This window comes from Physeter macrocephalus, chromosome 14 (assembly GCF_002837175.3).
Source record: "Physeter macrocephalus isolate SW-GA chromosome 14, ASM283717v5, whole genome shotgun sequence".
Lineage (NCBI taxonomy): Eukaryota > Metazoa > Chordata > Mammalia > Artiodactyla > Physeteridae > Physeter > Physeter macrocephalus.
Window position 1 is genome coordinate 83,465,324 of NC_041227.1, and position 20,056 is coordinate 83,485,379.

Sequence of the window (20,056 nt, forward strand, 5' to 3'; positions counted from 1 at the left end):
GAGGGTGGGAGGGAGGGAGACGCAAGAGGGAAGAGATATGGGAACATATGTAATGTATAACTGATTCACTTCGTTGTAAAGCAGAAACTAACACACCATTGTAAAACAGTTATACTCCAATAAAAAAAAAAAGAAAAAAAACCCAAAAAAACAAACAAAAAAACTCTCCCAATGAACAAAAGTCTAGGACCATATGGCTTCACTGGTGAATTCTACCAAATGTTTAAAAAATACCAATCCTGCTCAAACTCTTCCAAAAAATGGAAGAGAACACTTCCAAACTCATTTTATGAAGCCAGCATTACCCTGATACCAAAACCAAGCAAGGGTACTACAAGAAAAGAAAATTATAGGCCAATATCCTTGATGAACACTGACACAAAAATCCTCAAAAAATATTAGCAAACTGAATTCAACAATGCATTAAAAGGATCATGTACCATGATCAAGTGGGATCTATTTCAGGGATGCAAGGATGGTTCAACATCTGCAAATCAACAAATGTGACACACCACATTAACACCATGCAGGATAAGAATCATATGATTCTCTCAACAGGGGTAGAAAAAGCATGTGACAAAATTCAACATCATTTATGATAAAAACTCTCAACGAAGTGGGTACAGAGGATATGTACCTCAACATAATATATGTTACGGGAAGCCCACATATTATTGGAAGTTCTAGACAGAGCAATTAGGCAAGAAAAAGAAATAAAATGCAACCAAATCAGAAAGGAAGAATTAAAATTGTCACTATTTGCAGATGACATGATTTTATATATAGGACCCCCTAAAAGATCCTGCCAAAACAGTAGGAATTAGTGAACAAATGCAGTAAAGTTGGAGGATATAAAATCAATATACAAAATCTGTTGTGCTTCTATACACTAATAATGAACTATCACACAGAGAAATTAAGAAATCAATCTCATTTACAATTGCTTAAAAAAAGAATAAAATATCTAGGAATAAATTTAACCACAGAAGTGATTGGCTGGTATACATTGAAAACTTAAAAGACATTAAGTGGAAAGATATTCCATGCTCATAGATTCGAAGAACTAATGTTGCTAAAATGTCCATACTACTCAAAGCAATCTACAGATTCGATCCAGTATCCATCAAAATTTGCAAGGCATTTTTCACAGAAGTAAAACAAGTAATTCTAAAATTTGTATAGAACCACAAAAGATCCCAAATTGTCAAAGCAATCCTGAGAAATAAGAACAAGGCTGGAGGCATCATGTGTCCTGATTTCAAACTATAGTACAAAGCTACAGTAATCAAAACAGTATGGTATTGGAAAAAGAAGACACAGATCAATGGAACAGAATACAGAAATAAAACCACACATAAATTTACAATTAATTTACAACAAAGGAGCCAAGAATATACAATGGGGAAAGAACAGTCTCTTCAATAAACAGTGTTGGGGAAACTGGACAGTGACCTGCAAAAGAATGAAACTGGACCCCTAACTTACACCATACATGAAGATTAACTCCAAATGGATTACGTAATTGAATATAAGGTCTGAAACCATAAAACTCCTAGAAGAAAACAGGCAGTAAACTCCCTGACATTGATCTTGGTGATGACTTCTCAGGCACCAAAAGCAAAAAAAAAACAAGTGGGACTACATCAAACTAAAGCTTCTGCACAGCAAAGGGAAGCCCAGAAAATGAAAAGGCAACCTATGGAACAGGAGAAAATATTTGCAACTCATATATCTGATAAGGGGTTAATACCCAAAATATAAAAAGAACTCATACAACTCAACAGCAAAAAAGCAAACAATCTGATGTAAAAAATGGGCAGGGATGAATAGATATTTTTCCAAAGAGGACATACAGATGGCTAACAGGTACATGAACAGGTGCTCAACATCACTAATCATCAGGGAAATGCAAATCAAAACCACAATGAGATATCACCTCACACCTGTCAGTATGGCTATTATCAAAAAGACAAGACATAACAAGTTTTGGCAAAAACATGGAGCAAAGGGAACACTTTGCACCACTGGTGGGAATGTAAACTGGTGCAGCCATTATGAAAAACAGTATGGAGATTACTCCAAAAATTAAAAATATAACCACCATATTTTCCAGCAATTCCACTTCTGGGCATTTATCCGAAGGAAAAGAAAACACTAACTCCCAAAGGTATCTGCACCCCCTGTTACTGCAGCATCAGACGTGGAAGCCACGTAAGTGTCCACTGATGCACGAATGCATAAACAAAAAGCGACACGTGCCCACAGTGGAATATTAGCCACAATAAAGGAGGAAATCCTGCCGTTTGTGACAACATGGGTGGACCTTGAGGGCATTATGCTAGGTGAAGCAAGTCACAGAAATAACATGCAATCTCACTTATATGTGGAACCTAAAAACAAAACAAAACAAAACACCCGAGACTCATAGAGACAGACTGGTGGTTGGGAGGAGGTGGGAAAATGGGTGGAGGTGATCAAAAGGTACAAACTTGCAGGTATAAAATAAGCCAGTCCTGGGGCTATAATGCACAGCACGGTGACTAGAGTTAACAATACTGTGTTGCGGGAATTCCCTGGCGGTCCAGTGGTTCGGACTGGGAGCTTTCACTGCCCTGGCCGGGGCTGGATTCCCTGGTCGGGGAGCTGAGGTCCTGCAAGAGGCGCGGCTCAGCCCAAAAAACTAAAAAAAAAACCCAAACTCCCCAAATTGTGTTGCATATTTGGAAGCTGAGCAGGCAGGAAAGGTTGCCTCCATTTCCCAAAGGCAGGAGAGGTGGGCACCAGTCAGGGCGCCGCTATCGAACCCCAGTCCCTCCGCTCGGGTGCAGAGACCAGGAGGGAGGTTCTCCCTCCTCCAGCCCGCCTGCTTCCCGCACCGCCCTTCTCGGCACATTGGGGCCCCCTCCTCCCTCAGTGCAGGCGCAGCCCCGGGAAGAGGGGAAGGTCCAGTGGCGCGCCCACCCTGCCTGGCCCCCCGACGCAGCGCTACCCGGCCGCAGCCTTCTGAGGGAGATCGGCCCCAGGCGCCTCTGGGGTGGGCGGGTCAGCCTGGGGGCTGGGGCTCCGCCGGGAGCGGCCCCGCCCCGGACGCCGCCGGGAGGCGAGCGCCGAGCGCCGGGCGCCGAGGGAGGGGCGGCGGGGCCCTGGCCGGGCGCCCGGGTCAACGAGTACCTGGCGGCCGCCTGAGGACAGGGTGCTCGCAGAGCAGTGCGGGATCGCTTCCAGCAATGGCGTCGGCGGCCGGGCGGCCGCGGGCGGCAGTGCGCCTGCGCAGCCGGCGGGGACCACGGCACCCAGAATCCTCCGCGCCGCCACTCTGCTCTTTCGTCCTCTCTGTGCGTGGGTACTTGACTTGGCATCGTTGACAGTTCGTGGACCTAAAAAGTTCTGCCAGGTTGAGAGGCCACGACTGTGTGTCAAGCAGTAGCACTAGCGACACAAAGAAGAATGACACAGCCCTTGCCTCGCAACACTTCCGTGTGACTAAAGAAATAAAGCCATTGAGAGAACAGAGAATCTCCTGCAACTAATTAAAGCCCCAGACGCTGGGGTCGGGGGAAGTTGCGTGTCCAGGCTTCTGCCTCTCATTCAGCTTCTTGACAGAAAAATCGTAATGCCTTCATTGTAATTTCTGGGTCTTTGAGCTTCTTTCCTTGGCTCATACTAATAAAAAATAATAAATTAAATGTTAGCATTATTATTATTTTTAATGCACGTTTTCCTTTGCCTCAATTCCATGGTTTTAATGACTAAAGTCCATCTTCTCCACATTGGGTCACACAGAATCCTCAAGGCTGCTAGAGCAGCTTCCCTTAATGGTGAGACAATTTCCTCTCTAATCCTTCCTTCCCAACCTCCCTCCCTCCCTCCCTCCTTCCTTCCTCCCTTCCTCCCTCCCTCCCTTCCTTCCTTCCTTCCTCTTGCCGCACCGCTTGCGGGATCTTAGTTCCCCGACCAGGGATCGAAACCCAGGCCCACGGCAGTGAAAGCACCGAGTCCTAACTGAACAGCCAGGGAATTCCCTCTAATCCTTTCTTATTCTGTGTGCCTTGGATTCTCTGCTGCTTTGATTGTGTGTGAGCCCCTCCAGATGGAGATCTGCAGGGAGATAAAAAGCTCAGTGAAACTGAACACAGTGCAACCCTGGGCTCTTGAGATCTCAGAGCCAATGGGTACCTTTGGAGAAAGTATGACCTAACCCTGTGACCCTTGAACTATCACAGGAGCTATGCAAGCAGGAAATCCAACTCCTGGAGGTAACAAATACGGTATATGAAATGAAAAATATACGGGATAGGACTAAGAGCAGATCAGACACTGCAAGGGAAAAGATTAGTGAATGCAAAGACATAGAAATAGAAACTGCCGAAAATGAAACACAGGGAGAAAAAAGATGGAGAATGAACCAAGCAGCAGTGAGCTATGGAACAAGACGACGTAGTCTAGTAGTCTAAGTGTAATTAGAATCCCAGAAGGAGAAGAGAGGGTGAGGGAGTAGAAAAATATTTGAAGAAATAATAAGTAAATATTTTCAAAATTTGATGAAAATTACAAACCCATAGATCCAAGGAGCTCAGTGAAATTCAAAGAAAAGACATGAAGAAAACCACACAAAGGCACATAATATTCAAATTGCTACATACCAGTAATAAAGGAAAACCTTAAAATACAGCTGGAGGATATATCACTTATTTGGGGAATCTAAACTATGACAAAAATGAACATATTTATGAAACAGAGACAGACTCACAGACATAGAAAACAAACTTCTGGTTACCAAAGAGGAAAGGGGGTGGGGGACAGATGAATTAGGAGTTTGGGATTAGCAGATACAGACTACTGTATATAAAATAAATAAACAACAAGGACCTATCATATAGAACAGGGAACTATATTCAATATCCTGTAATAAACCATAGTGGAAAATAAACCATATGAAAAAGACTGTGTATATATATGTATAACTGAATCACTTGGCTGTACACCAGAAACACAGCATTGTAAATCAACTATACTTCAAAAAAAAAAAGATTTAAAAAACAGCTGGAGAAGCAAATATCTGTATATACTAGAGAACAAAGATAAGTACTTCTCATCAGAAAAAAAAAGCAAAAACACACAAAAAGAGCAAGCCAAAGACAGTGAAACAACACCTTTCAAGTACTGGGGAAAAAAACTGTCAGCCCAGAAATTTATACCCATCAAAATATTTTTCATAAATGAAGGTGAACCAGTGAACCAGTAGTGGGATAAAGTGGGGTAGACACACTTCTCCCTATACTTCCCACTAAGTACAGCTAAAAACCCTCAATATTGTCTATAAAACAAATATAAGACTCAAAGTTGGACAGAAGACAGTCCCACTAGGGACGTTGCCACCTGAGGAAAGACACAGTGGTGATTTTCCTAGGTTTTCTTTTTGTCTGCTATATGCTGGCCTGGGTAAGTTGAAAACCTAAAATTCCAATGGGTGCATATTTTTTTAAAGCCCCCAATAAAGCCTGCTCTTTCCAGCCAGAGACCAAGACAGGGAAGCCTAACATAACTGAAAACTTTTGAGAAAAAAAACCCACTCCACTCCAGTCAAACACCATTAAAAAAAACTGTGGTCCCACCTCAAGCCCATCAGCAAAGGCTGAGCGGGGAACCTAGGCTTCCATCCTACCCTGACTGTAATGAGGTGCCCCTCCGTCCCTATAGGGTGGTGTCAGTGAGGGGATGGGGAGCTGAGACTTTCATTCACACTTGGTCGTACTGAACCTCCCCCCATACAATGTCAGTGGCACCATTTGGAAGCAGTAATAGCATGGCTCTCCCCTCAAGACAAGGTGCTGTCAGGGGTGATGGCCCGGTGGGGGTGGCCTAGCAAGAAATTCCTCTCCCCAGGGCTGTTAATAGAGACTGAGTCCCTTAGACTTCCATCCCCACCAAACAATAACCAGGTGGTGGTGACCTTCCTTAGCCCACCAGAGTGGTGTCAGAGGAGGCCTGCTAAAACACAACACTTAAATAAAAATCCAGAGTATCATAACAGAATACTCAAAGTGTCCCCAAATTTGGCAGAAGACATAAATCTGCAAATTCAAGAGGCTAAGAAAATGCCAAGCAGGATAAACACACACAGAAAAATCCAATTTAAGACAGATAAGCAGCAGCTGCACCTTCAGCTGCTCTGCCTTCCCCCTGGATTTTTCCCTCAGTTTCTCTGACTCCTGGGTTACACGTATGTGTTTAGCTCTGTGATGTAGGGTCCTGGCTCCTGCAGGACACCCTGGTCACAAGGTCAGAGGCAGCAAGAACAGACACAGGTTTCATTCTGTCCTTATGAAGTTCCAGCTCCTGCTCACAGGCTCCCAGCCTGTTCGTGATCTTCCCTTGTTTACTGCCTGTGGGTTTCAAGCATCAGACGTGGAAACAGCTTCGCAGAGACTGTGTACTCAGCCCCCACAATTCCCAGAGCAGGTCTCCTTTGAGACAGTAGCCAGGCCTCCCCAGGAGAGGATCCATGGCTTTCTGGCTGATAGCAAATTTCCCATTACCTCTGGAAGGGTCCTTGCACACATCCTGGGAATCATGTGCCTGGTCTTGATGGGCACAGTGGTGACTAAGACAGTCATGTTATTCCCTCTGTCTGTGAAATACTGAGACATAGAAATCTTTTCTGATACCAGGATCACAGGAAGTAATGAAGGAAAAACCTGAAATGAGAGTTTGATGGCCTGCATTCTAAGAAATCTCATGTTTTATAAACAAACAAGAATGGATCAACAACAAGGTGCTCCTGTACAGCATGGGGAACTATATTCAATATCCTGTGATAAACCATAGTGGAAAATATGAAAAAGAATATATATATATGTATAACTGAATCACTTGGCTGTACAGCAGAAATTAATACAACGTTGTAAATCAACTATACTTCAATTTTAAAAAATTAAAAAAAAAAGTGACTTCTAAAGTTCCTATCAATTGTCATAGGTTGGATTCTTCTGCGAAAGCAGTTTCATTGATGGGTGTGCCTAACCAGCTAACTTTCAACTAAAAGATTATAGATTTAGCAAACTGTAAGTATAATTGTGATTTTCTACACTCAAATGACATTAAATCAAACAGTTGTGGATCTTTGAATATATATATATTTATATATATTTTATATATAAACGTAAGCTCTATAGTTGCAACACTTAAGCTTGGAGTCCTTCTGGCGACCATTTTTCATGAAATGAAAATAAGATTGCAAAGTCTTATTATACTTTACGTTATTTGTCCTTATTACAAAAATGGATTCAAATGCTTTTGTGAAGTATTTATAACATACACACCAATAAGCACAGAAATCTTAACTCTACGACTCAATGATTTATCACGAAGCAAAGACACCCTTGTAACTACAACACAGTTTAAGACAATGAAATAGAATAAAACTAGCAACTCAGAGGCCCCTCTCCTCGACCTCCCCAATCACTACCCATTCTATCCTGCCAAAGCTAACAATCACCTAGTTTTTAACACCACACGTTAGCATCACCTGTATTATAAATGTGTGTACTTAGAATCACACAGTACGACTTATCCTGTGTCTGGCTTCTTTTGCTCAGCATTATATTCGTGACGTTAATCTGTGTGGTTTCATGGAGCAATTCTTTCCGTTTCGCTGCTCTGTGTGTTCTTTGTATGACTATCTCACGTTTATCAATTTTGCTGTTGATGGACATTTGGTTTGTTTCCAGTTTGGGGTTATTAGCAATAAAGCAACTATGAACATTCTCGATGGTTTCTTTTGGTATATATGCATGGACATTTTAGGTAAGTATAGACCTACAAATAAAATAGCTTGGTCATGGTGATTGCAGATGTTCAAATTTACACATCACTAAAAAGCAATGGTTTGCTAACTTTACAATCTAGTTAAGTGATGGAGAAAGTCTGGGAGATCTTTCTCTGATCTCACTGTGTGGGGCAGGAGGATTATCACACGCCACCTCCTTTCTCTCATGTGTCTATGCCTTCTTAGGATTCCTCCCACTTTAGAATATCTGGGAATAGATGTGGCCAAATTCTCCACCACCCCCTAACCAGGTAAGCCTCAGAAGATTTCCCTTCCCCATTTCCAATTACATCTCTCACAGGTGATGGAATGGGACTGGAACCGAGCAGTTACACATCCGTGGCTCTAAATGTAAAAGGAGATGGAACTAAGGACTTAGAAACTAATAAAGGATCTAGAATTCACCGAAATCTGTCCTTTTCTTTTAGGGGGCATGAAAGATCTTTGATATTGATGCTTATGTGCACATGAAGTCCTCTGAAATAAGATCTCTGGCAATAAAAAGCCAAGCTCTTCAACCCTTTTGAGTTGTTCGAAAAGTTCACGTATCTGGCGACTCTAAGGGGTGATACCAGAGACTCAGGCACTGCTGGGTCAAAGACCGTTTACCTCTATCTCTGTGCACATTTTATGTATAGTAAACTCAATCTAGGGACAGATTATCTGGTTTATGGACAAACACAGTTCAAAAATAACAGGTTACACTGTGAAAAATGTAAAGAACAACAATGCAGGAAAAAACATCTAATTTTTTGAGGGCATTATTTGGAACTACAAGGTAATCCACAAAAGCCACATTTTATACATTACCACAGGGGAATACCCTTCCCCCTTGTCAATAAAACCTATGTTGAGGGACAGCCCAGGTGGGACCTCAAAAAGAAGAATTAGGTACGGAAAGGGAGAAAGCAGGGACAAAGAACTTCCAACTAGAGTCCTGTTGTAATAATTTTTAAAAAGTGAGAACTCATTTAATAAAATAAAAAATTATGAGAGAGTTAAAACAGGTAATTGAACTAATTAATTGCCAACTAATTTGAATAACATATTCTTATACTATCGTTTTTATACTTTTGGGTGATGAAGCCAAAAGTAATTCAAAGTTTACCTTAAATCAGTTTTTTAGCGTACTTGGCCTAGTTTTAACTGTACTTTTCACATGAAGTTCTTCCCTCCCTTGTCTCCCCGATACGCCGAAGTGAGGGGTGGGCTTGGCCTGAGGACGTCAAGCATCACTTGGTAGGAATGACCTTCCTTGGCTCTTTCACCTTCTCGCAGATACATGGGTTGTGATCCCCCAGCTCAGGTCTACAGAGGTTGTGAAGCCCAGATGAACAATTAGAAATGCGATCAGTTTCCTGAATGATGTGGAGATATTTTACAGTTGGTTTTTCTTTGCCTCTTTGAAACATGCTTAAGTGAGAATTTAAAAGCAATTTATAGAAGTTTCTGACAACAAATATATAAATGACATCTTTATTGACAGTGGGCCAATAAGAACAATCAAACTTTGTTTACAGGTAACCAAAAACATTTGAAAAGCAGAACACTAAAACTTCCAAGATTCCCGTGGGAACACAAATACACAGTCAGATCTGATTGAACTCCAATCATAAAAGGAACAAATACTGAAACGCAAAGGGCCAAAGCTCTCAGTAAAACTAGCTTAGAGTAAGTCCTTTGACACTAATTAAAAGACAATAATACTCGAGTCTCTGGAACCATGGTGTGGCTCCGGCTTAAGTGATAATTAGAAGGAAAAAAGGCAGATTCCACGAGGTCTCCAGGAGGCTGTGCAGGGAGCCGCACCAAATGGAAGCAAGAGCAGAAAGAAGTGAAGCCCTTCTCTACGATACGCCAGGCAGCAGGATGGTCGGCTCTAGATCAGTAAGTCAAGGTGTGGAAGACTCACTCATTCTTAAGTCATTTCTGATTGATGCTTAGTCATTTGCTATAGACAGAATGTTTTGTGTCCCCCCCAAATTCCTGTGGAACCCCGATCCCCGAAGTGGTGGTATTTGGAGGCAGGACCTTTGGGAAGTGATGAGGTCATGAGGGTAGAGCCCCCATGAACGGGACTAGCGCCCTCATGAAAGGGGCCCCAGAGGGCTCCCCTGCCCTTCCACCATGGTAGGACACAGTGAAAAGACAGCCATCTGAGAACTGCGGAGGGGGCCTCACCAGACACTGACTCTGCCAGGGCCTTGATCCTGGACTTCCCAGTCTCTGGAACTGTGAGAAGGTTGTTTATAAATAAGCCACTTAGTCAATGATATTTTGTTACAGGTAGCCTAAAACAGACTCACCACTTCATTAAAATATATGTAACAGTGGATCCTCCAACAGCATGGGTTTGAACTGCTCAGGTCCACTTATGGGGATTTCTTCAATAAATACTGTCGGCCCTCCGTATTCGAGGGTTTTGCATCAGCAGATTCAACCAACAGTGGATGCAAATTTCCATCCATGGTTGGTTGAATCTGAGGATGCAAAAGCCACAGATACGGAGGGGCAAGTGTACTACACCATTTTATATAAGGGACTTGAGCATCTGTGGATTTTAGCGTATGTGAGGGCTCCTGGAAACTAATGCCAGAGAGAAGGCGAGAGAGAGAGGCGGAGGAGGTCTCGCAATACAACTGACTATGTGCCAGGTTCTTTACATTCATTGTCTTATCCTCACAACAGCCTTGAGAGAGGGTTGATCTGTCCCCATTTTACAGATAAGCAAACTGAGGCTCAGAAAGAGTAAGTAGCTTTCTAAAGTCACATAATCGCCAGGTGGAGGTGGCAGAATTCAAACCCATTGATCTTGGGTTAGCCAAATATTGGCCCCCAGATGAATTTCTTCGCACTCAAGCATTTGGCCTATTGAGAAACAGCAAGTATTTTCCAGGACATGTAATCTCTGCTGTAACTACTCAACTCTGCTGTTTTAGCACAAAAACAGCCAAACACATGTAAATGATGAGTGAGGCCCAGTTCCAATTAAACATTATTTACAGAACTAGGTAGTGGGTCCAGGCCATAGCTTGTCAACTTCCACCTCAGACCGTTAATCTGAATATCGAGGTGATGAGAGGGCTGAGCTCTATTTTGTTTATTTTGTCCTGTGTCAGCCATTCTCCGACCCTCACCTCTCAGACCTTGGCCCCTTTCAATATATTCTTGTTTTTTAAAAATTCTTTTCAAAGCCTCTTTCTTCCTAGTCCTTCCTGTCCCATTTCCTATTGTTTTGATTTCCATCGTTGCTGGATTAGACTTGACCTTGATCTCTTTTACCACTTTTTAAACTCTATTCCTCTTCTTTTCCTCAGTAATAGAACTAAGGTCTACAGAGGAAACTAAAAGAATTATAAGAAGTAACAGGGATAATATGTAGGGGGAAGAGTGCGGGCTGATTGCCGAGTGTCCAAGAATAGGATTTAGGAGAGGAGAAAGAAGAAACCTGTAACTAATATTTCCCTCTCTATCTTTTCTATAATCTTTTCACACCGTATAACAGAGCACCAATAAAAACTAGCATTGGTATAGTGTTTTGCTAAATATTTATTTGAACTTTTGCTTTTGTGTTTCCAATCCCACCACACGGTTCTTTGGTCACCCATGTAACTTATGTCAATCGACCACTGTGGCTTCAAGCCTTTTCTACCTTCCTTGGGGCCCTGGGATACAGCAAAGACCAACCGACATACAGGAGGACAACAAAAAAATGTGGGTAAACGTGAGGCCTGAGAAACGGCAACTTCTTCCCGGGGTGCAGGGTAGGGGGAGAAGCCGCTTGTCCTCCTGAAGTCACTGTCCTGTGACTCTCTTCCGTATGTGGCACGGTGTTTGTGCCTCAAAGCTGCTTCAGTTCTTCTTCTTGTCTGAGACCCTATATGTAACCACACATGGAACCCATCAACTTTTCACTCTGCACATCCCAGGGGCTTTCTCTCCAAACATACTTCACAGAGAGGAGAATAAGGTAAAGAAATGAAATCTCCCCAATACTGTGATTACAGAAAACCAAGGATTCATTCAGTGCCAAGGATAAGAAAAGAGGGACTTGATCAAAAACTAGTTAAGATTCTCTTTCTCTACCTCAGGGTAACTTCCAAGGAAGTGTAAAGTGAAGATGTACCCAGTGGGGGGATAATAATCATCTAAATCTCAGCATATCCCAGGTGAGCATAATTTAGACCTCTTATATTCATCAAATGAGATAGTAGCCTTTGGGGTTGGGAGGGAATCCAAAGCACTTTTCAGCTCTTAACCTTTAAGTTTTTATAGTTAATGTAAAAGAAATGACATTCTCTGTATATCTGGGTCTCCACTTTGGATTCAAAGAGGAACAGCTCTGTGTCTTCCCGATGATAAGAATATGAGCCCTCTGCCTCACCTACCAGATAAGAATGTCCTTACAAAGTGAGATGCTATAACAGGCTTTGATGTGACAAAGAGGGGGAACTGGATTTCACATTGGTTGTATTGCTACCCACTCCCAAGGATTTTCTGAATTTCCGCAAAAGGGTATTGGGAGGCAAGGGGGGTGGGTTAGGGATCAACCTTTGAGACTCCTGGCTGGAAGCATGCAGAATGATCAAATCAACGGATACAAGGAACATTCTGTTTATGCCTCAAAGCTACATATTATGTAAGTAGAGTTAGATACACACAGAACTGGTCTTCAGGCAGCAGTTTATGGATCTTCCACACAAACTGCTCAGGTGTTTAACACAGTGATAAAACCAACTCACATTTCTTCACATTCAGTCATTTTTCAGGGCTGCTCTTCCGTGTGAATCCTTTGATGTCTGATGAGGGATGAACTGCACTTAAAGCTTTTTCCACATTCGTTACACCTATAGGGTTTCTCCCCAGTATGAGTTCTCTGGTGTTGAATAAGGGCTGATGAATGAATAAAGGCTTTTCCGCATTCGTTACATTTGTACGGTTTCTTCCCAATATGAATTCTTTGATGTTTAGCGAAATTTGAGCTCCGGCTGAAGGTTTTCCCACATTCGTTACACTCGTAGGGTTTCTCTCCAGTGTGAATTCTCTGATGCTGAACAAGATGTGTGCTCTGACTGAAGGTTTTTCCACATTCACTACATTCGTAGGGTTTTTCTCCAGTATGAACCCTCTGATGTTTGGTAAGGGATGAGCAGTGGCTAAAGGCTTTCCCACATTCCTGACATTTATAGGGTTTCTCTCCAGTGTGAGTTCTTTGATGTTTAATGAGTGCTGAAGAATGAATGAAGGCCTTATCACACTCGTTGCATTCATAAGGCTTCACCCCTGTGTGGATCAGCTGGTGCTGCACGAGGTGTGTGCTTCGATTAAAGCCTTTCCCACACTCACTGCACTCATACGGTCTCTCTCCAATGTGAATCCTCTGATGTACTGCAAGGGATGCGCTTTCTGTGAAGGCCTTCTTGCATTCGCTGCACTCGAAGAGAATTCTAGTGTGAGTTCTCTGATGTTTAGTTAAATTGGCCCTGTGGCTGAAAGACTTCCCACACTCGGTGCAGCTGTAGGGTTTTTCCCCAGTATGGACTCTCTGGTGTCGAATGAGCACTGAATGGTAAGTGAAGAGCTCACCACAGTCATTACATTTATGAGGTTTCTTCTCTTTGTAGGTCCTCTGCTTTTTCGTTAAGGTTGATTTCTGTTTCAATCTTTTTTCAAGGGTATGGAAGGCACAGGATCCTTTGGGAACTCTGTCTTGAGTGAGAAGTACTGACTTCTGGTTCAAGTTTTTCCAGTAAACATCATGCTCACGAGCTCTCTCTTCCGGGAGTGAATTCATGTGGGTGAACATTTCTCTTAAGCATCTCTCCTGATTTCCTTGCTGATTCTCTAACCGGTTTTCACATGCGAGAGTTGTTTCCAAGTTGGAGTCATAGACACCATTCCTTGTCAGCCTGTCTATGACTGCAACCTGGCATGATTCTTCTTTGGAAAAATCTTGCACTGAAGTCGAATCTCTGCTCCCGGGTCTAGTCTCTGAGTCTGAAACAAATTGGAAATGCAAATTTCCTTTGTTTTCTGAGTTCAACAAAAAGGCAGGTCTGTAACGGGTAAGAGTTAATGAAGGTGAAGAGCATGGCTTCAACGAATAAGTGGATTTGACTCTTAGAAAATGACTTGCAAAGAGAAGCAAATGGAGGGAAACAAATGTACAGTAGATGCAGAGAAAATCAGCAGACCCTACCCAGGAATCAGAATGGGGGAAAGATGACCAGAAAGACAGGAGAAGGAGGGATGCAGATGAAGCACCATTTCACCAGATGAGCAGGAAATGAGCATCCCAGAACAGCATAGGGGAGGAACAACCTCTACAGACTATTAAGCGCTGTCATAAACTTCCAGGCAGTTACCACCTTAGTGCAGGGCATAGTGATGACTTCTAAGTTTTCAGTTACCCAACCCCACTCACATCCTAATATGCATTCCATTTCCAGTTTAAAATCTTCCCTAAGAGTTCTTTTATAATATGTCCCTGTTGAAAAATCAATGATCTCCCAAAGATATAATGGCAGATACATTAAATTATATCTGAACAAGGCTAATCATTACAACACTAATTGAGGTAGCAAAAGACTGGTAACATCTCAAATAGTAAAATACAGTAATATTTTAATACTATAAAGAACTGATTAAACTATGGTGTACACATACAATGAAGTATGTGCAACTTAAAATAATATGAGAATGATCTCTATATATTGCTACGAAGTGATCTTCAGGATACATTAAATTTAAAAAACCCAGCAAGTTGTGAAGAAGTGTGTATGGTCTGCAACTTTCTGTGTAGGGGAAAAAAGGGGAGATACAAATATATAGACATATTTGGTTATATTTTCCAAAACTAAGGACAGATCAATGAAATACTAATAAAAATGATTGCCTACAGAGAGAACACCAGAATAGAGAGGGCAAGGATGGAAGCCAACCTCTCTGAATATATCTACTATAAATCTATTAGAATTTTTATATTCAATATGAAACTACTCTATAAAGCTAAAATAAAGAGTTTGGTTCAAAAGAATAAGTAAATAGACCAATGAAATAAAAGAGCAATTTCAGAAGTCAAGTAAATATAGGAATTAAGGACAATACAAAGGTGGTATTTCAGTCAGTGAACTAAAGATAATTTGTTTTTACAACAAATGGTCCTGTGAGTGATTAAACATTCAAAAGACAATTAAGTTAGATCTGCCCCTCATTCCACACAGCCAAGTGAATTCTGTTCCTTCATCTATGTACTCTTCTATCCATTTATTCAACGATTACCTATTGGATGTCTACCATACGCTAGGCTCTGGGGAAAAACACACAGTCCCTATGCACATGAAGGGAGAGAAAATTTAGTCTAACATCTACAAATACATATAAAAATGCACCTGTAGTAAGTACTAAGAAATAAAAGGCGAATGACGCTGTGAAAGATGATAAGGGGAACCCAGGGGGATGAGGGGAGGCCCCCCTGAGGAAGTAAATGACTGAGCTGAAATTGAATTGGGTTTGGGGCTCAGGTGAGTGGTCCAGGTAACAGGTGCAGCAGCACGGAGGTGAGTGTTCCAGGTAACAGGTACAGAAGCACGGGGGTGAGTGTTCCAGGTAACAGGTAGAGGAGCACGGGGGTGAGTGTTCCAGGTAGAGGGAATGACATGTACAGAAGCCCCAAGGTGAGAGGGGACATTTAGGAAGAGCACAGTGGTTGAGAGCAATGGACTGTGAAATAAGAATGCATGAATTTAATCTCAGCTCTGCCACTTACTAGCTGTGTGACCTGGGGCATGTTATTTTACGTTTCTACTTCAGTTTCCTTATCTGTAAGATGGGGCAATAACGGTACCTACCTTAAGGAGCATTTAATATTTATAAAACACTTAAAACTGACACAACATTGGTGCTACATAAGTGTTTGTTAAATCAGTAAAACATAATTGATATAAGGATAGTGTAGGTAGGTAGAGGCTGTGACCTCAAAGTGCGGTCTGAGGACCCCTGGGAGTCTGTAGGTTCAAAACTATTTTCAGAATAATGCTTAGATCTTGCCTTTTTCATTGTCTTGACATTTGCATTGATGTTGCAAAACTGATGGCGGTAAAACTGCCCACAACTTATGCACAAATCAGGACAAGACACCAAATGCACTAGTAGTTGTTGTATTTTTCCCCACCATGTACTCTCAGTTAAAAAAAAAAAAAAAAAGCCAGTTTCACTTAAAAATTTCTGAGGAAACAACAGGAATCATTATTAACTTAATAAATTAATTTTATTTATTAGACCTTGACTACATGCCTTCTTAATATTCTGGATGATGAAATAGGAAATATTCATTATGCAAGTCTGCTCATATCAAAGTATGATGCTTGCCTTGAGGAAAACCACTCATGAGACTGTTTGAGAGCTGAACTGGCCATTTTTTTTTTTTCATGGACCATCACTTTTACTTGAAAGAATCACTGACAAACTATGTTATCCATGTTGGGTATTTGGCAGATAGTTCCTCAAAACTGAAAAAAAAAAATGAGCCTGTCACTTCAAGGAAAACAACTGACAGTATTTGATAAAATGTGAGCTTCTGGGCAGAAATTAGAATTTTGGAAAACTTTTATCTACCACTGAGAGCTTGATAGCTTCCTAATACTTAAAGGCTTTTCTGGTAAGGTCAGTGGTGATACTGAAAATTGTGGTTTTTAAAATATTGCATAATGTATTGTGTCAATATTTGGAAGATATGCATAACTCAGTGAACCAATATTTTCCAAAAGATCAACAGATTTTAAGAGTTAGGAAAAATTCATGGCTATGGCTTCAGATGCACCTTGCACCTAACCTTTAAGAAACTACCACTTGGGGCTTCCCTGGTGGCGCAGTGGTTGAGAGTCCGCCTGCTAATGCAGGGGACACGGGTTTGAGCCCTGGTCTGGGAGGATCCCACATGCTGCGGAGCAACTGGGCCCGTGAGCCACAACTACCGAGCCTGCGTGTCTGGAGCCGTGCTCCGCAACGAGAGGCCGCGACAGTGAGAGGCCCGTGCACCGTGATGAGGAGTGGCCCCCGCTCGCCGCAACTGGAGAGAGCCGTCGCGCAGAAACGAAGACCCAACACAGCCGAAAATAAATAAATAAATAAATAAATTTATATATATAAAAAAAGAAACTACCACTTGCCCAACTTTGGTGTAGTATCAGAATAGCCAATTATCGGGAAAGTATATTAATTATCTTTTTGTTTGTGTTTTTTTAATTTATTTATTAGTAAGGTTGTTTCTTGATGTAGATGCTAGCTACATGAATGTGTTCAATTTGGGAAAATTCATAAAACTGTACAGTTATGATATTTTAATCTACTTTACATTACAAAAAAAAGGAAAAGAAAAAAGGCAAAAGAAGCAAATGTGAGCATGTGTTTGATCTCAGTGTTATTTTATTTCCTTGACTTTGTATGTATTCAAAATGCAATATAATTTAAAATAAGATATTTAAAAAATAAAAGCATGTTGGCACTTCTATATTCTTTCTTAAGCACTGAAGAGCACCACTCCTTTACTGTCTTGTGGGGTTATCCTTTCCGAAGATTCCCGTCTATCTGACTCACCTGAACAGCTGCTTTTGGGGGCTCTTCTCTCAAGCATCAGTGGTTCTTTTCCATTCTCCAAATTGTGGTTCTCAGGTTTGGAAACTGGAAGCCCTGCTCATTAAAAAAGAAAAAAGAAAGAAAGAAAGAAAAAAAAGAAAAGGGACTCAACTCTTTATGATGGGCACAAAGCTCTATTCCAGAGCACAGTCCCAACCCCTGGATCCACAAAAAAGACAGGACATCATAGGAAGTTTTGGAATAAGGGAGCGGGGGGCCTCTAAATGAACCTTAAAACAGGTGCAGCAAGAGCCTGGGCCTCATAAGGAGTTACACGCATTTGAAAAGACAAATATTTAGCCTGTAAAAAAATAGAAGAGCATTTGTCTTGTTTACTGTGGGAGTTCTGGGGAGATACTGCAGACCAGTCCTCAGCTCAGGGAAGAAGTTGGGTGAAGTGGGACCCCAGTGGCAGCACCACAAGCCTGTGACTCTGTGACTAGCTGTCTTCTGATGTTTCTCCTTTCTTCCTTCTTCAGTTACCAGAACCTGCTTTCTTAGGGAATTTATTATATGAGGTTTGGGAGGAGCTAACATAGTTCCTTCCACCACTGATACAAACACAAACGTGTACATGCATGTGTGTACATACATGTGTACACATGCACATACTGCCCCCCCCCCCGAGGCGGGAACAGTATTCAAACTGGTCAGAGCATACTCTATCTCCCTGGCTCGAGTTACTGCTTCACTGATGGACATGTGACCCTATCTGCTCAAACTCCCAGGATAGAAGCCTTCTTTTTTTCCTTAGCTCTCTAACTGGAAGAATAATGTAACCCTAGAGCGGCCAATGGCCATCTGTGCCACACAAGGAGATCAGGACAAGCTATACCATGTAATTAAAAAATAAGTAAATAAAAGAAATTACTGACAATATATCTGATTCCCTTTTAAGCTAGTGTGAATTCGGTTTCTGTCACTTGAATCCAAAGACTCCTGATACAAAACAAGCCTAGACATTTCACCAAGAACCCAGAGCAGAAACAGATTTTCTCTGGGCCCGAAGGGATCAATACTTTACGATTATTGGCTTTGTTATGCTACTTCATTGTCAATAAGGTAATGATGTCCCCATAAGCAGGGGCCGGAGTCACGGCGGGAGCCCATCCTTACACAGCGAGACCAGGTTCCTGTAGTTCTCCAGCATCACGTCCCTCTGTGCAGGATCCAGCCTCCCCCACTCCTCTGGGGTAAAGTCCATGGCCACATCCTTGAATGTCACTGATGCCTAAGACACAAAACATACTTTTCTTCACCATCTGTCACTCCACAGCCTCCCTTTCATGCCCTAGTTTCTGTTGGCCCTGGAGTAGATGCGTAGATGTATTCAACAGGGGAAATCACTGTGAAAAATGACAAGCATTCTCATGTGTCCTGGACATTCCATGGAAAGTCACTGGGTATCAATTTTGTGCCAGGCACACCGTCCAAGATTCAACATGAGAACCAAACGAAACAAGACCACGGTTTCTCCACTGACAGACTAATTTTTCTGGGGAACAAAGAGTTAAAACATGAACCAATGAATCAACAATGCAGTCTGGCAAAGTAAACAAAATATAGGCAGAGAAAAAAAGGCATGTGTCTGTATAATTCTCCTTGTGAGTCCTCGCCATGGAATGAACAGACTGTCACCAAATCCAGAGAAGCACGGAATCAATTCAAGGCAAGAGGCATTAAATTGGAAAATGACAGCAACAAATTAATTAAGGGTACAGATATCACATATAAATGTTTATGGGTAAACACCATAGGATTATTTATACAAGACATAAAATACAAAAACTATATGGAGATAGACACATAGCAGTACTGAACATGTCTCTTTAAGTAAAGACATAGAGAATGGGAATAATATTCCAGGTTATTGAAATAAATATATACCAAATGCTATAACTGGATAGAAAACACTTATTTAAATATTCATGAAGCACTTGCAAAAGTAACAAAGTAAATGTTAATAAATTCCAAAACAGAAAAGAAAGAGCAATAACTGATAACTGAAAAAACGTATCTGGGCTTCCCTGGTGGCGCAGTGGTTGAGAGTCTGCCTGCCGATGCAGGGGACACGGGTTCGTGCCCCGGTCCGGGAAGATCCCACATGCCGCAGAGCGGCTGGGCCCGTGAGCCTGTGCTCCGCAACGGAAGAGGCCACAACAGTGAGCGGCCCGCGTACCGCAAAAAAAAAAAAAAAAAAAAAAAAGTATCAAAATTTCAAAATAATAATGAAATAAAATGCAAAAATCAATGCCATAAGGCTAAAATTGTACTCAGAGGAAACACATCAATTTCATTAAAAGAAAATTAATGTAATTAAATGAACAAAGCATACAAATCAAATTAGAGACAGAACCCGACAACAAATTAGGGAAAACAGAAGGAATTACAGGATAAAAGTAGATAAGGGGAAGTAAAACAAGAAAAATAAGACAGCTGGGAAGTCTGAATAAGAGCAGTAGGTTATAGTACTATACTAATGTTAACTTCCTAATTTTGGAAAAAGAATAATAAAAGCAAGGTGAAATGCTAAATTTTGGAGAATCTGAAAGGAGAGCATATGAGAAATCTTTGCACCACTTGTTAATTTCT

General features: G+C 41.6%; 2 protein-coding genes across 2 annotated transcripts in view; both read right to left on the bottom strand.

Moving 5' to 3' along the window:
- The window catches only part of ZNF624 (zinc finger protein 624), a 20,171-nt gene extending 16,934 nt beyond the window's left edge, over positions 1-3,237 (bottom strand). The window contains exon 1 of the mRNA XM_024127932.2: positions 3,172-3,237. The gene's annotated coding sequence lies outside the window, so the exon portion shown is untranslated. The remainder of the gene's footprint in view (positions 1-3,171) is intronic.
- Positions 3,238-9,715: 6,478 nt separating this feature from the next.
- Positions 9,716-18,691, bottom strand: ZNF286A (zinc finger protein 286A). Its single transcript, XM_055090438.1, has 3 exons — positions 18,581-18,691; positions 17,426-17,518; positions 9,716-13,825 (listed from the first exon to the last, which is right to left on the bottom strand). The coding sequence occupies exons 1-3, from the start codon at positions 18,666-18,668 to the stop codon at positions 12,594-12,596; spliced, it is 1,413 nt and encodes a 470-aa protein (XP_054946413.1). The 5' UTR covers positions 18,669-18,691; the 3' UTR covers positions 9,716-12,593.
- Between the last annotated feature and the right edge of the window lie 1,365 nt (positions 18,692-20,056).